This window comes from Accipiter gentilis, chromosome W (genome assembly GCF_929443795.1).
Source record: "Accipiter gentilis chromosome W, bAccGen1.1, whole genome shotgun sequence".
In the NCBI taxonomy this organism is placed as follows: domain Eukaryota; kingdom Metazoa; phylum Chordata; class Aves; order Accipitriformes; family Accipitridae; genus Astur; species Astur gentilis.
In genome coordinates, this window is record NC_064918.1 from 16,111,263 (window position 1) to 16,125,961 (window position 14,699).

General features: G+C 38.7%; 1 protein-coding gene across 1 annotated transcript in view; it reads right to left on the minus strand.

Annotated features, from left to right (window-relative positions):
• Positions 1–6,872: 6,872 nt before the first annotated feature.
• LOC126035386 (fibroblast growth factor 10-like) overlaps positions 6,873–14,699 on the minus strand; it is a 98,287-nt gene continuing 90,460 nt past the window's right edge. Inside the window, exons 2-3 of the mRNA XM_049793939.1 lie at positions 11,931–12,034; positions 6,873–7,535 (exon numbers count right to left, since the gene is read on the minus strand). Of these exons, the coding sequence (XP_049649896.1) occupies positions 7,338–7,535; positions 11,931–12,034 (302 nt within the window). The 3' untranslated portion in view covers positions 6,873–7,337. The remainder of the gene's footprint in view (positions 7,536–11,930; positions 12,035–14,699) is intronic.

The window sequence follows — 14,699 nt, forward strand, 5'->3', positions numbered from 1 at the left end:
CAAGAGTTAACTGTATTGGAAGCTGAAGTAAGCCTAACTGGGAATGAATGGCAGAAACATCCCATTGTGAGTGGTCCAGAGGCTCCAAATATCCTTGGCATAGACTATCTCAGGAGGGGGTATTTTAAGGACCCAAAGGGGTATCGATGGGCTTTCGGTATAGCTGCCTTGGAGACGGAGGGTACTGAACAGATGTCTACCCTGCCTGGTCTCTCTCAAGCCCCTTTGATTGTGGGGTTGCTGAGGGTTGAAGAACAAGTGCCAATTGCTACCACAACGGTACACCGGTGGCAATATCGCACCAACTGATACTCTGATTCCGATTCAGAAGTTGATTCGCCAACTGGAGAGCTAATGAGTGATCAGCAAAACTCGCTCACCCTTTAATAGTCCCATATGGCCAGTGCGGAAGTCTAATGGGGAATGGAGATTAACAGTTGACTATCACGGCCTGAATGAAGTTATGCCACCGCTGAGTGCTGCCGTTCCAGATATGCTAGAACTTCAATACGAGCTAGAGTCAAAGGCAGCCAAGTGGTATGCCACAAGTGACACTGCTAATGCGTTTTTCTCAATCCCTCTGGCAGCAGAGTGTCATCCACAGTTTGCCTTTACTTGGAGGGGTGTCCAGTACACTTGGAATCGATTGCCCCAGGGGTGGAAACACAGCCCCACCATTTGCCATGGACTGATCCAGACTGCACTGGAAAAAGGTGAAGCTCCGGAACACCTGCAATACATTGATGACATCATCATATGGGGCAACACAGAAGAAGAAGTCTTTGAGAAAGGGAAGAAAATAATCCAAATCCTTCTGAAAGCCAGTTTTGCCATAAACGAAAGTAAGGTCAAGGGACCTGCACAGAAGATCCAGGTTTTGGGAATAAAATGGCAAGATGGACATCATCAGATCTCAACGGATGTGATTAACAAAATAGCAGCTATTCTCCCCAAACTAATAAAAATGACACACAGGCCTTCTCTAGATGTCGTGGGGTTTTGGAGAATGCATATTCCAAATTACAGTTTGATTGTAAGCCCTCTCTATCAAGTGACCCGGAAGAAGAACAATTTTAACTGGGGCCCTGAACAAGAAGCCTTTGAACAAATTAAACGGGAGATTGTTCATGCCGTAGCCCTTGGACCAGTCCGGACAGGACAAGATGTTAAAAATGTGCTCTATACCGCAGCTGGGGAGAATGGCCCTACCTGGAGCCTCTGGCAGAAAGCACCTGGGGAAACCCAAGGCTGACCCCTGGGTTTTTGGAGTCAAGGATATCGAGGATCGGAGGCTCGCTATACTCCAACTGAAAAAGAGATATTGGCATCATATGAAGGAGTTTGAGCCGCCTCAGAAGTGGTTGTTACTGAGACACAGCTCCTCTTAGCACCCCGACTGCCAGTGCTGGGCCGGATGTTCAAAGGGAGGGTCTCCTCTACACATCATGCAACTGATGCCACATGGAGTAAGTGGATTGCACTGATCACACAACGGGCTCACATACGAAACGCCAGTTGCCCAGGAATGTTAAAAGTGATCACGGACTGGCCAGAAGGCAAAGATTTTGGAATGTCGCCAGAGGAGGAGGTGGCACGTGCTGAAGAAGCCCCACTGTATAATAGACTGCCAGAAAATGAGAGGCAATATGCCCTGTTCACTGATGGGTCCTGTTGCATTGTGGGAAAACATCGGAGGTGGAAGGCTGCTGTATGGAGTCCTACACAACTAGTCACAGAAACTGCTGAAGGAGACGGTGAATCGAGTCAGTTTGCAGAGGTGAAAGCCATCCAGCTAGCATTAGATATTGCTGACAGAGAAAAGTGGCCAGTGCTCTATCTCTATACTGACTCATGGATGGTGGCAAATGCCCTGTGGGGGTGGTTACAGCAATGGAAGAAGGGCAATTGGCAGCACAGAGGTAAACCCATCTGGGCTGCCGCACTTTGGCAAGATATTGCATCCTGGCTAGAGAATCTGGTTGTAAAAGTACGTCATGTAGATGCTCACATACCCAAGGGTCGGGCCACTGAAGAACATCGAAACTACCAACAGGTGGATCAGGCTGCCAAGATTGAAGTGGCTCAGGTGGACCTGGACTGGCAAGATAAGGGTGAGCTATTTATGGCTCGGTGGGCCCATGATACTTCAGGCCATCAGGGAAGAGATGCAACATATAGATGGGCTCGAGATCGAGTGGTGGACCTGACCATGGACACTATCGCGCAGGTTATCCATGAATGTGAAACATGTGCTGCAATTAAGCAAGCCAAGCGGTTAAAGCCCCTGTGGTATGGAGGGCGATGGCTGAAATATAAATTTGGGGAAGCCTGACAGATTGACTATATCACACTCCCACAAACTCGCCAAGGCAAGCACCATGTGCTCACAACAGTGGAAGCAACCACTGGTTGGCTGGAAACATATTCTATAACCCATGCCACTGCCCAGAACACTAACTTGGGCCTTCAAAACCAGGTCTTGTGGCGACATGGCACCCCAGAAAGAATTGAGTCAGACAATGGGACTCATTTCCGAAACAACCTCATAGACACCTGGGCCAAAGAGCATGGCATTGAGTGGGTGTATCATATCCCCTATCATGCACCTGCCTCTTGGAAAATCGAGCGATACAATGGACTGTTAAAGACTACATTGAAAGCAATAGGGGGTGGAACTTTCAAACATTGGGATACACATTTAGCAAAGGCCACCTGGTTAGTCAACACCAGAGGATCTGCCCATCGGAGTGGCCCTGCTCAATCAGAATTTTTACATACTGTAGAAGGGGATAAAGTCCCTGTAGTGCACATGAAAAATATGTTAGGGAAAACAGTCTGGGTTACTCCTGCCTCAGGCAAAGGTAAACCCATTCGTGGGATTGCTTTTGCTCATGGCCTGGGTGCACTTGGTGGGTGATGTGAAAAGATGGAGAAGTCCGATGTGTGCCTCAAGGGGATTTGATTTTAGGTGAAAATAGCCAGAATTAAACTGTATGATATTAGTTGCTATATAACCCTGCTACTGTATGTTATCATTACTATAATTGTTATATGCTTTATCCATAGTACTATAGTAAGAATCGCTTAGATCAAGCAAGAAAGAACTGTGATGACACTGAGCAAAGCGCAGTAGTGATGGAACCAGAACTGACTCCAGCATGCAACAATCCAACGGTGCACACCATCCTCCTGCTGCATCTAATGTCAGCTGCTCGTCACACCGCACTGAAGCCCAGTCCTGCTCTACCGACTGAGAGGTCTTTGCACCATTCCTCCTGCCCAGACAGACTGGTATGACGGAGCCCAGAGTCGGAAACTAAATGAACTCAACAAATGTTTTATGAACATAACTCATCTCTCTGTGCGTATACATATATATATATCTCATTGTTCATATGTCTCAAAGGGATGGAAAGGTGGCGATGATTGGTCAGGATGTAACTAAAGGTATGGGAACTGAGCATGACGTCAATGGTAAAGAATAAGGGGTGGATACTGTCCTAGTTTCAGCTGGCATAGAGTTAACTGTCTTCCTAGTAGCTGGTACGGTGCTATGTTTTGAGTTCAGCATGTGAAGAATGTTGATAACACTGATGTTTTCAGTTGGTGCTCAGTAGTGTTTAGACTATAGTCAAGGATTTTTCAGCTTCTCATGCCCAGCCAGGGCACAAGAAGTTGGCACAGGACACAGCCAGGGCACCTGACCCAAAATGGCCAATGGTCTATTCCATACCATGTGATGTCCCATCTAGTTTAGGAACTGGGAAGTGGGGGGCAGGGAATAGCCGCTTGGGGACTAGCTGCGTGTCGGTCAGCGGGTGGTGAGCTATTGCCCTGCGCATCATTTGTACATTCCAATCCTTTCATTACTACTGTTGTCATTTTATTAGTGTTATCATTATCATTATTAGTTTCTTCTTTTCTGTTCTATTAAACCATTCTTATCTCAACCCAGGAGTTTTACTTCTTTTTTCCCGATTTTCTCCCCCATCCCACTGTATGGGGGGGAGTGAGTGAGCGGCTGCGTGATGCTTAGTTGCTGGCTGGGGTTAAAGCACAACACTAACTTTTAGTGAACTTTATAACCTGAAATATCTTGAATGAAGTCTGATATAAAATTTAACTTGTTTTCCGTATCTAAAATTTATTTTAAAAATGTGAATACATATTCTTTTTCCTAAACACCTTCATTCTTTCATCAAATGTGCTTGCTTTTAAATTCATTGCTTTTTTCACTGCATAAACTTGGTGGATCTGAATACTTACGAGAAGAATCTAAAGCATTTGGTTGTTATTTGCATGGAGATAGCTGACTCACAGATGCAAAAACTTAAAGAAACTTACAAATGTTCAAGTGATTTTTTTTTTTGTTTGTTTTTGTTTTGGGGCTATACAGCACCAAACCACATCCTGTAGTACAACAGATCTTTTCCCTTTTTATTTTTATTGTGCAGTACCATTTCAAGTTAATAAAACAAACAAGAGACAATACTCTTATTCTCCATTCCCCATGTTTTATTATTTTTATTTAAATATAACATACTATACATTATTGCTCAGTGATTTTTGTTTCCCTTTTCTTTTTTAAATCCCTCCCCATGTTTTCCTTTTGCTCAGGAGTCTGTTATGCTGAGTGTGACAGAGAAAAGAGGACCTGTGATACTCTAGATAGAGTGTCTGCAGTTTGCTCCCACCACAGTGGGTATTACAGTATGCCAATCATGCAGGAATCATTGATTCCTTCAAGGATTTTTTTTTTTGTTTCACTGCTATTCATGTCACAAATGGCTTCTGACTCACTTTGGAAAAGTGATATTTCCTGGGTTTTGGCCTCTGAGCAGCATGGTGTTTTGAATACTATGATAATGTTTATGCATGATTTTTTCCCCTGACCGACTCATCTAGGTAATTCTGTCAAAAGAGAACTTTATTTGTACCCTAAATGTTCTTTAAGTGGTCATCCAATACTGCATTTGTCCAATCTCACATTGAATGTTCACTGTGGGTGGTCCATTATGTCTTGTCAGTTTTAATTATTGATTACAAATTTTAAAGAACAGAAACTCACTTTTAACATGGTAGTTAAGTTTTGCTGTGACCTCCAATTACATTTAAAATGAAATTCTTATTTCCCTTTCTAGAAAAATCTCATTTGTGAAGAAGCAAGCTGGAGATAAAGTACCATGAAATATAATGTTAGCTATCAGCTAAAATGTCTCTCAAATGACTTCCTGGTTTTAAAACAGTTTACTTCATTTAAGGACAGGAAATAAAATCTGACCATTTTGTATTTTATGGGAAAGCTTTTTTTTTTTTTTTTTTTTTAAAAACAGCTAATATTTAAATAATAGATTAAGATTGAAGTGCTGGTTAAGCATTGACTTAAATAAGTTATAGAAGTTTCCAACACCACCTGCCTTTATAGAGGTTAAACATTCTCAAAAAGACACATTAAGCAAGGCTGTCCTTTGTACCAAAATACAGTTTCCAAACAAAAAAAATAAAGCCTTTTTCACAACAAGAAATATTGAAGATAAAACTGCAGCATCAATATAATCTCATACTTAAAGTATTTAGAACAAAATAATATTATACTACTTTTGTTTCTTACTACAGACACTGCAAAGGCTTATTTATTTATTTAGTGGAATACAATGTGAAGACAGTGGTACAAATTGTTTGATGTACTGTTTTCTATTTATCTGCTCTAACAAAATGAATTTCAATATGGTTACATTGGTGAGCTATCCAGAGCTCTCTAATTTTAGAGTAAAGCAAAGCATAAAACAAACCTTATGTACCTTTAATTGAACATTCATATTATGCTTAACTTTGTTATACTGCAGTTGCTCAAGTTAAGCCATGGGACTAGTAACACTTCATAAAAATGTGCTGGATATTATGTATTTTGAACCTTCAGTTACTATGATGGATATGAAAGGCATGCTAAAACTGGATACCAGCATGGCTTTTTGGTTAGCTCTCATATAATATACATGTGAATAATAATCTCTGATAAATGCATGAGCATGATTTTGGATCTCCTATCCCTCAGTCCTTACTTGGGCATTGCTCCCACTACATGCCTGTGATTCTATGAGCTGGTAACAAGGGCAAACATGCTGAGTGGGCATATTAACTGAATAAGGAGTGCAGAACTGTGTTGCCTTCTTACTTACCTTTTAGAGGCCAAATTTTATACTTGGGAATTACACGCTGTTTAATTTTAATGTTTGCAATCTCAGTGGCTGTCGACATCTAGGTTCTAGCCCAATACTTGCTGCAGAATATCATATTGATTGCAATGCATTAGATCTTGGTTCCAAATTGAAATTAAAGTCGCATGAATATACACACAGATGCATTGACACCCAAGTACAGATGTGGCCCCTTCTCTCAATTTCAAAATAGCAGAAAGACCCCTTGAACAAAGTATTCCTTGAAGTTTGTTCTTGAGTGCTGATGAGTAAAAAAAACAAAACAAAACCTCTCCAACATAAAGACACCCAATACCATAAATCCAAGCACTGCTTGTTTGGTCTTTTTGCTTAAGTGCAAGACAGTTTAGTTAAAAGATGGATTATACACATTAAATTCTGCCTTTAAAGCCTTGTCTAATACCTCTTCTCAGAGTACTTATGAGGTTTTGACATTTTAACCTATCAACCTCTGTGTGAAGTACTGAGAAAAAAGGAAAATAACAAATAAGCAAATGAGGAAAACATTTCAAATCAAAAAGATATTTAACATCCTATTAAATAAATAACTTAGAAATAAAAAGGAATGAAGTTAGAACATACAAGCAAACAACACTGTTTTGTTAGAACAGTTTTACACTATGCTTATACTCTTTAATCCTATCCATTCTTCCACAAGGCTTCTCCAGAAATGTCATTATTTGTGCATGTGATCCAAGTGCTTCCAGTAAATGCTAGCGTGTCTAACTGTTCAATGGATCATTAGGCTTGAATGAGCAATTAAGGTCTTTGATATGAGTTAGTAGTCTATAAATAACTTTCCCCACGAAGATCATTCAACAGATTGTCTCAAGTCCCTTAAATTCTGTCTCAGAGATTAAAAAAAATTGTTCACATTGGCAATAACTTCCATTCCATTTGATCCAGCTTGTATCTTGGTTATAAGATATGATACCGAACTAAATAAAAGTATTTCATGTGCCAGCAATGAGTACAAAACCTTCAAAGGCTTCCCCTGCTCTCTTTACAAACAAGCAGATGTCTGCACTATTTCCTTGCATTTACTCTTCAAGAGGATTACCAAATATTCTTGACATAAGAGCCTTTGGTTCAACTGCATCAATAAAATATTTCCTTCATCTATAGCATTACTACTATTGGAAGAAAGTGAGCTGAAGTGTTTTTTCTTCTTGTTTTCTGTCCTCTCTTTGTGGCTCCCCTTCCATTCAGGGCCACAAACATTTGCCTTCCGTTGTGCTTCCAGTTTAGGGAAGCATATGTGTTATATCCATTTTCTTCTATTCTTTCCTTCAATTTGCAATCACTGTTAAACTCCTTCTGTTAAAAGAAGAAAATAAATGCACAAATTCAGAATAAAAATAATCATTCAGAGTTGCAGCATAATGAAGGTAAATAATTTCTAAAAATGTTTTGGAAGATTTGAGTATTCTGTATGTGATGCCCTTTTAGGATTCTACAGTCTATGTTAAATAAAAGTTCAACTGTGTCCATAGCATTTAAAGCAACATCAGTTAGACTGCAAAAAGTGAAACCAACAAAAGATATAATTAATTATTCAGTGCATAATTATTGCAGTAAAATGATATAATTCACTCACAGCCAAAATGAAACTTCCCTGTATTGGAATGTGGCAACAATATTAAATCAAATTCTCAGTCATAAACTCAAAGTATGAGGTAGCAATCTTGGAATCATTCTTCATATGTTGAGACAAGGGGAGTCAAAAGAATCTCAGTAGACATAATAAAGGGGGGCAAAAGATGATGTTTAGTGCTTACATTGTTGACATTAGCTGAGGTAGAGGCAGTCCTTGATAAGAAGAGCTGGTGCCAAGAACCAGCCAATGAGGTAAAGACAGTCCTTGATAAGAAGCAGGAGCAGGCCCCAAGAGCCAGCTAAGACTGGTCTTGCGGCTTGGGTGAATACCAAGAAATCACTGAGCCTGCGCAAGGAAAGAGGTTACTAGCGGTGACGAAGAGGAGTCATCTATCTTCATCTCTGCGACCACCAGACGACCACCATAAAGAGGCCCTGCGTAGGCGCAGTTGGGAGGGGACTATGGAAATGACCTCTCGGAGCTAATTTTAATATGGAGCGGGGATAGGTCATGCATATGTATAGGCGTATTGTAAATATGTAATACCTGACTGTATAAATTTGAGGCGAACTGCCGAGTCGCGCGCGCACGACTTTGGTGGGACTACCCCCCCGTGCCGCCCAGCGCTGAATGAACATACCTACTTTACAATCTCACTGATTGTGGAGTCTGTTTTCCGCACGTCAATGTCATTTCTAACAAATATACCGCTTGAAATATCTTGAACCAGATTACTGATACCATATGTTAAACAAATATGCATGGCATAGGCCTACTTCTTATTTAAAGTAAGATCCTTTACACCACATTGACCATGAAAAAGGGCTTTTTTGGATGGGTGCAAATCACTGTTATGCTGCTGTTACAATGGATGTGAGGCCTGTTTACTTTGCTGAACTGAAGAGGGGCTTAGCCTAAAAAAGAATCGTGTATGATCCTGTATCTTACTGATTAAGTAAACTTGAAAGCAATTTTGTGTAGGGTACCAGGGATGAAGGTTTTCCATTTTAAAAGGATAAACTGTTGTCAGTTTGCTAGAAAGGATAAAAAAATACAAGCATGTGGAAACATGTAGGGGAAGACTATTTTTTTCTATAATGTTAAATACACTTTTATGCCAAGAATGCTTTGTTTTCACAAACAAGTAATTCCTACATATAAAAAAACAGTTTGATCAAGTTACTTATATTCCATTTAGAAAGCTTTTGAAAGTAGGACATTCACAACATACTTAAATAACAGCCAAAAATTAGCATTTTGTTGTTTCTGCTTTTCAGAAAACAGGATATTATTTCACAGCTCAGGCAGAAGCATGTCAGAATCTCAGAGTATGATATACTTAACTACATGTGGTATTTTTAATGTGTCTATGAACAAGATGAGAAATATGTCTGAATAATAAAAGAATTGTCATGGTACAAATGAGAATTTCAGGGTTGTTTTATCTTTTATTTTAATCAAAGTCCTTAGATATTCAGCTGATAAAGATATAAAGTATCCACATTAATAGAATGGACATAAGCATATTCAAAAAAATATATTTTCCATTCCTATTAATTTAAATTAGAATTTTTAAACGAGTTAATGTTCAGTACTTTGATACAGTAAGAATTTTCAGGTCTATAATTAATGTTTTACTTAGTTGCTGCTAAGACTACAGAACACATGCTTGTTTTCCTAACAGAATTGTGCATATTCAAACTCAATTTGGCTCCCAAAATGCACTTCAATTTTGGGATTAGTAGTTAGTTGAACAATGACTGTTGGGGAAGACACTATCAAGCGAAGACTCTCTGCAAAATGACCCTTGATACTGCCTGTAGTCACAAAGCTACGTACAGATCATTTAACTTTTACTTGCTTTAATATGCCACCTCCTGCTTCAAGGTATTAAGGCGGCAGGTGACCGTCAATCACAGTTCTAAATTGCAGTAATTTCTCCTACCTGCCAGCACCTTATTTTGTTAAAGTAACCAAATAGTGAGTCTTCCTTTGCTCTCTCATTCTAACCAAAGTCAGTCAAATGGCAACCTATTTGATAAACATAGAAACAGTCTTACTTGACTTGTTTTCCCAAATGCAGAATTGTACTTGAATACAAACTTTTATCTCTTTTCTTAGATAATACAGAGAACAGATGATGTGATGTGGTTAAGAAGTATTATTGGCAGGGGTCTGAGTGTTAGCCCAGGACTGCTTTGCTCATTTCAAACAAATTTCAGTATAACCCTGCACCAATGTCTATTGTGCACATGCTTAAGAGTGTTTTTACAACTTTTATTGGTTCTGTTTTTCATATCCATCTGCAAGCTGCCACACTGTAATAATACGAATCTAACTGCAGGTCTTGGGAGGATGGGAAAAAATAACAACAAAAGCATTCTTGAAATCTCTTAAGTATTATGGAATAGGTTTTGATAAGTAATTATGTTGTGATTTTATGATGTGACTATCACATCAGCTGGAATTAAAAAAAAAGCTTTCCACATTCATATCCTCCTGTCAACACTATTTCTAATACACTGCGAATTACTGAATCTTATGGCAGCAGTTTCCACTTATCGTACATGAAAGCTGCTCTGCCTTCTTTTGTGTGTGTATAGTGTTGGAATGAACTCTCACCACACCAGCTGTGGCTAACTTGGGTAGGAAAACTTATCTCAGGCTTTGGGATGGATCATCACAAACAACTAAGTTAAACACTGTTCACTGAGACATGTGAATTGACTATGGTGATTTATGCTAACACCTTCACATATGTCCAGAAGCATACCCATGATCAATGAATGGAGCTTAACTGACAAATGGTAACTGTCAGCAACTCAGTATACCCTTATACCTCTCAGTGGTGCAGGACTGAGCGCCGATCATCCTGTATTTCTGACCAGTGTAATTTTAGAAATTAAAATTCACATTTATGGGAGCTTAAGAAACATTTTTGTGTCCTGGTCTTTCCTCAGTGTGATTCTTTGACACTGCCCAGGAGTTTAGAAGTTCAGAAGTAACCTTATGAACCAGGAGTGACTAGCCACAGTACAGATGAGGGAGGACAGTTTATATAGTTTGTATGAACTAAATTCACCCTGTAGAAATGCTTCCTTAAAAAAAAGAGGCCCAAATGACTTCAACCCCCTCGAGTCTCAGTTGATTCTGCTGGTAGTCTCAGAGTGGCATTACTTCATACTTTTCAGCAGAGGTAGGCTTCGCTATGTTGCCTGAGGATAAACCCAGCCCCAGTACCTATCTGTGAAATGCTCTCTTTAAAGCCTATGGATGTTCTGAATACTGAGCAATCTGAAGATTGGCTCATAACCTTTGCAGATGACTTGAATAAGTTTACATTTATGTGGGCTCAAACTCACTGGAACTGGCAAAAAGCTGCAAAATTACAAAACAAACCAGATGTAATACCAGAACAATATTTGGATAGTTACTGGGTTTTGTTTGGGTTTTTTTGTTTGTTTGTTTGTGTTTTGTTTGGTTTTTTTTTACTGAAAGTATCAGTAACCCTAAGCTTACGCAAATACAAATAGAGTATATATGGACAATTTTCAAATGATATCCAAATTCTGCTCAGTTAAAGCTTATCTGTCTGCTGGTATATAAGTATCTGTCTCTCTGTGCTGCCCATAATCTTGTGTATTAAATAATACAGTCAATATAAAGCTGGCTATTCTAGAAATCTTTTTGGCAGACATAATTTGATAATTTGGTGTGTCTCCTCCATCAGCTGAAGTTTACAAGATTTTAGGTACACTTTATCCCCCTGGAATTACTGATAAATGTGGCTGTACTGCAGAAAAAAAAAGGGAAAAATAGTCTTAAAGATTACATTTTGTAAGACCCTCTCCATCGGCCACTACTTAATAAGAAACCTGACTCAAGCAGTAAGCATGATAAATCCCCCAGCAGCTGCTTTGGTATGATATGAGCCTTACAAACACCAGGGAGCTTGTGGAGAGGGGGGCTGCTGGTTTACCACAGGATGAAATTTTGATGAACAGCTCATTTCAGCTCTAAGTAGTAGTAATACACAGTCAAGTAGGGTTTTCAGTAGGTAAGAGATGGAACTGTGCTGACTACTGCAATCCATTTGGAAGATAAAAAATACTTACAGAGCCGTAGACTTTTCCTTTCTTGTTCATGGCTAAATAATAGTTGCTCTTAATGGACTTAACTGCTACAACTCCAATTTCTACAGATGTTATCTCCAATATGCCTAAAAAATAAAAATTGATCTATTTAATCACTTCATTAGAGGATTTTCTCACTACAGAAAAGATCAATAAACCTGAAAATACTAAACTTCTAATATTCAGAACCAACAACCAACAAACTTTAGCAACATTCTCCAAATCATTTCAAGAATATACACAAGCATTGTTTCAATTAACATTTCCTTTGCTAACTCTGCATTTTAAAGCCCATAAATACTGAAACAGCTCCATTCTTCTTAGGATAGATTTTTACTAAAATTTATCAGAAGAGACATCTGAACCACAGCATTAAATTAAATCTATAGCATATGTCAATAGAATGTTAGATTTACCCCAATCTTCAAAAACAGTGGTAAACTATTTATTCCTTGTAGGACAGTTAGATAAACTAAATCCCTTGGCTGCACTGAGCTGATAAAATTCATTTTTGGCAAGTGTGTTGACATTTTGGGATATAGTAAGACTAACCCTAAAACGGCCACATTATCTTTGTCTTTCAGATATCGGAAACATTTTGCTGTGTTTGTAATATGATTAAGGTTTTTCCTTTAAGAGAAACTTTTTCTAGTATATTGGATGGCTCAAGGGGCCGGTAATGGGAGACAGAGCTTTTAATCTCTATATTTTCTGCCTAAGAGCATACTGATTTGGGAGTAGTAGAAGTTACTACAACTTACATAGTGACTTTAGAGATCCCTTTTCAGCTATTACTAGAGCAACTGGATGGCTACGTTGTTTGGGCATTGTGTCTTAATATAGGAGAAATATAGCTCCAACCAAATATCTTCTAAATGGTTTATCCAGGTAGTATGCCTGGCTCCAACCTTTCTTCTGCTTTCTAAAGTAGTAGTAGTCAGAACAATAGTCCCTCTAACTCAATGGTCACAACAGGGGAAATTACAGGAGGGGCAAAAGTGTTGAGATTTTAAAGAAAATCATCCTAGACTAAGCCAACAAATAATGTGACGAATAGATCAGATGAAAAAAACATTGATGAGTTGCCAAGCACTTAAAAAGAAAGGAATCTGCAATAACTTCCTCCTAAATCTGTTCTATGCTTTTTGTCTGAGCAGAGAAGTACTGGAAAATACATATGTTTTTTCATTTACTTAAAAATTCCTTATGGTAACCACACACCAACTGAAGCCAAGAGTGTAACTTAGTATTCAATGCTTTTTCTGGAAATGCTGATTTTCTGTCCCTGAAAACTGAATGCAATCTGTTCAGACTGTGGAACCATGTGGACTTCAGTGTGCAGTGAGGTGAGGAGGAAGTTTTTTCACTGAATTTTTTTTTTAAATGGCTGCTTTATATATGATGCAAAAGCCATTCTGTATGGCCATTGTACTGGTCTATGCAATTCAGGATTAACAAAGGAGTTGAGGCTTTAATGGTAGCTGGGCAGCGGCTGTGAATCAAGCATGACAAGGTAATAGGTGATTTTTATTGGGAAGCAAACTGTTTATGTGCATGAAAAAGAGAGAGAATATCAGACTAAACGATTTAACATGAAAGACCTCCTTTTATTGTCAAGAAAGGAGAGGTGGCCTTTCCTGGATGCATTTTTTTAATATATAAATTACATACATTTTGATATGAAGATATATAAATTCTAGTGCAATTATCAGAGGCTTTGTATTTACTTAGCAAGAAGCATTAGATTGGCCACAGCTACAAGGTCTAGAGTCTTTGCATATGAGAGAGACTTCAGTGAGAACTGCAAGATAAACAATAGGTCTAAGATCTAGTAAAGCCCTTCAGAAAATGGGTCATATTAAACCAGAAATAATAATAATAAAAAACACGTTTCTTATCCAAACCTATAAAGAGCTGAAAGAGGAGGATTATTTTGTTTTAATTTCTTTGTGAGTGCCTCAGAATACAAATATTGATATCAAAATGCAAATATAAATGTTGATAGTCACAATTGATCATGTATTATTAAAAAACAATTATAAAGCCTTCTGCTGTAAGGTTTTTATGGTAAGATTCTTAATTGCAGTGAGAAAAATCAGCATTGCTAAGGATGGAGTTGCACATATAAACTAAAAAAAAAAACTTCACATGTGCTGTGACAGATCTGAATATCCACTGAGTTTCTTACAGCTGTGTGAGAACAATTCTGCGCTACTAGCCACTCAGGCTTGAAACCCAATGGACTTGAACAAAGAGTGAAGACACAAGTTACATATGACACTGGAAGTCTGCTACCTGTAAGGGGTAAGAACAACAGTTCCCAAAATCAGCTCACTCCATCATCAGTGGTATCCAACTCAGTAGCAGCAAAGGCCCCTCTGATATCTGGAGCTGCCTAACTACTGCCAAGCAGAAAAAGATATGGCCAGTTAGATAAACGAAAACTCTAAACATAACTTCCATTAGTTACTTATATATAATGTTAGCTTGAGAATTAGCACAAGGTGCTTAGGTGTAAATAAGAGGAGCTATAACTTAGGGGAACTCTGTAATCTAGGAAGACCCAGAAAATGTGAGGGAAGAGTCAGTTAAGACCTACGACCTACTTTTAAGGCTAACTTGTCTGCTGTTGCAAAGGAGCCATATATCATTTTCCATATGTAAGATGAAGAGAATTATACTCTCTTATCTCAAAAAAAGTTGTGAGGGCTCATTAATTAGGTCTTGATAGCCAGCTCATATATACCAGTG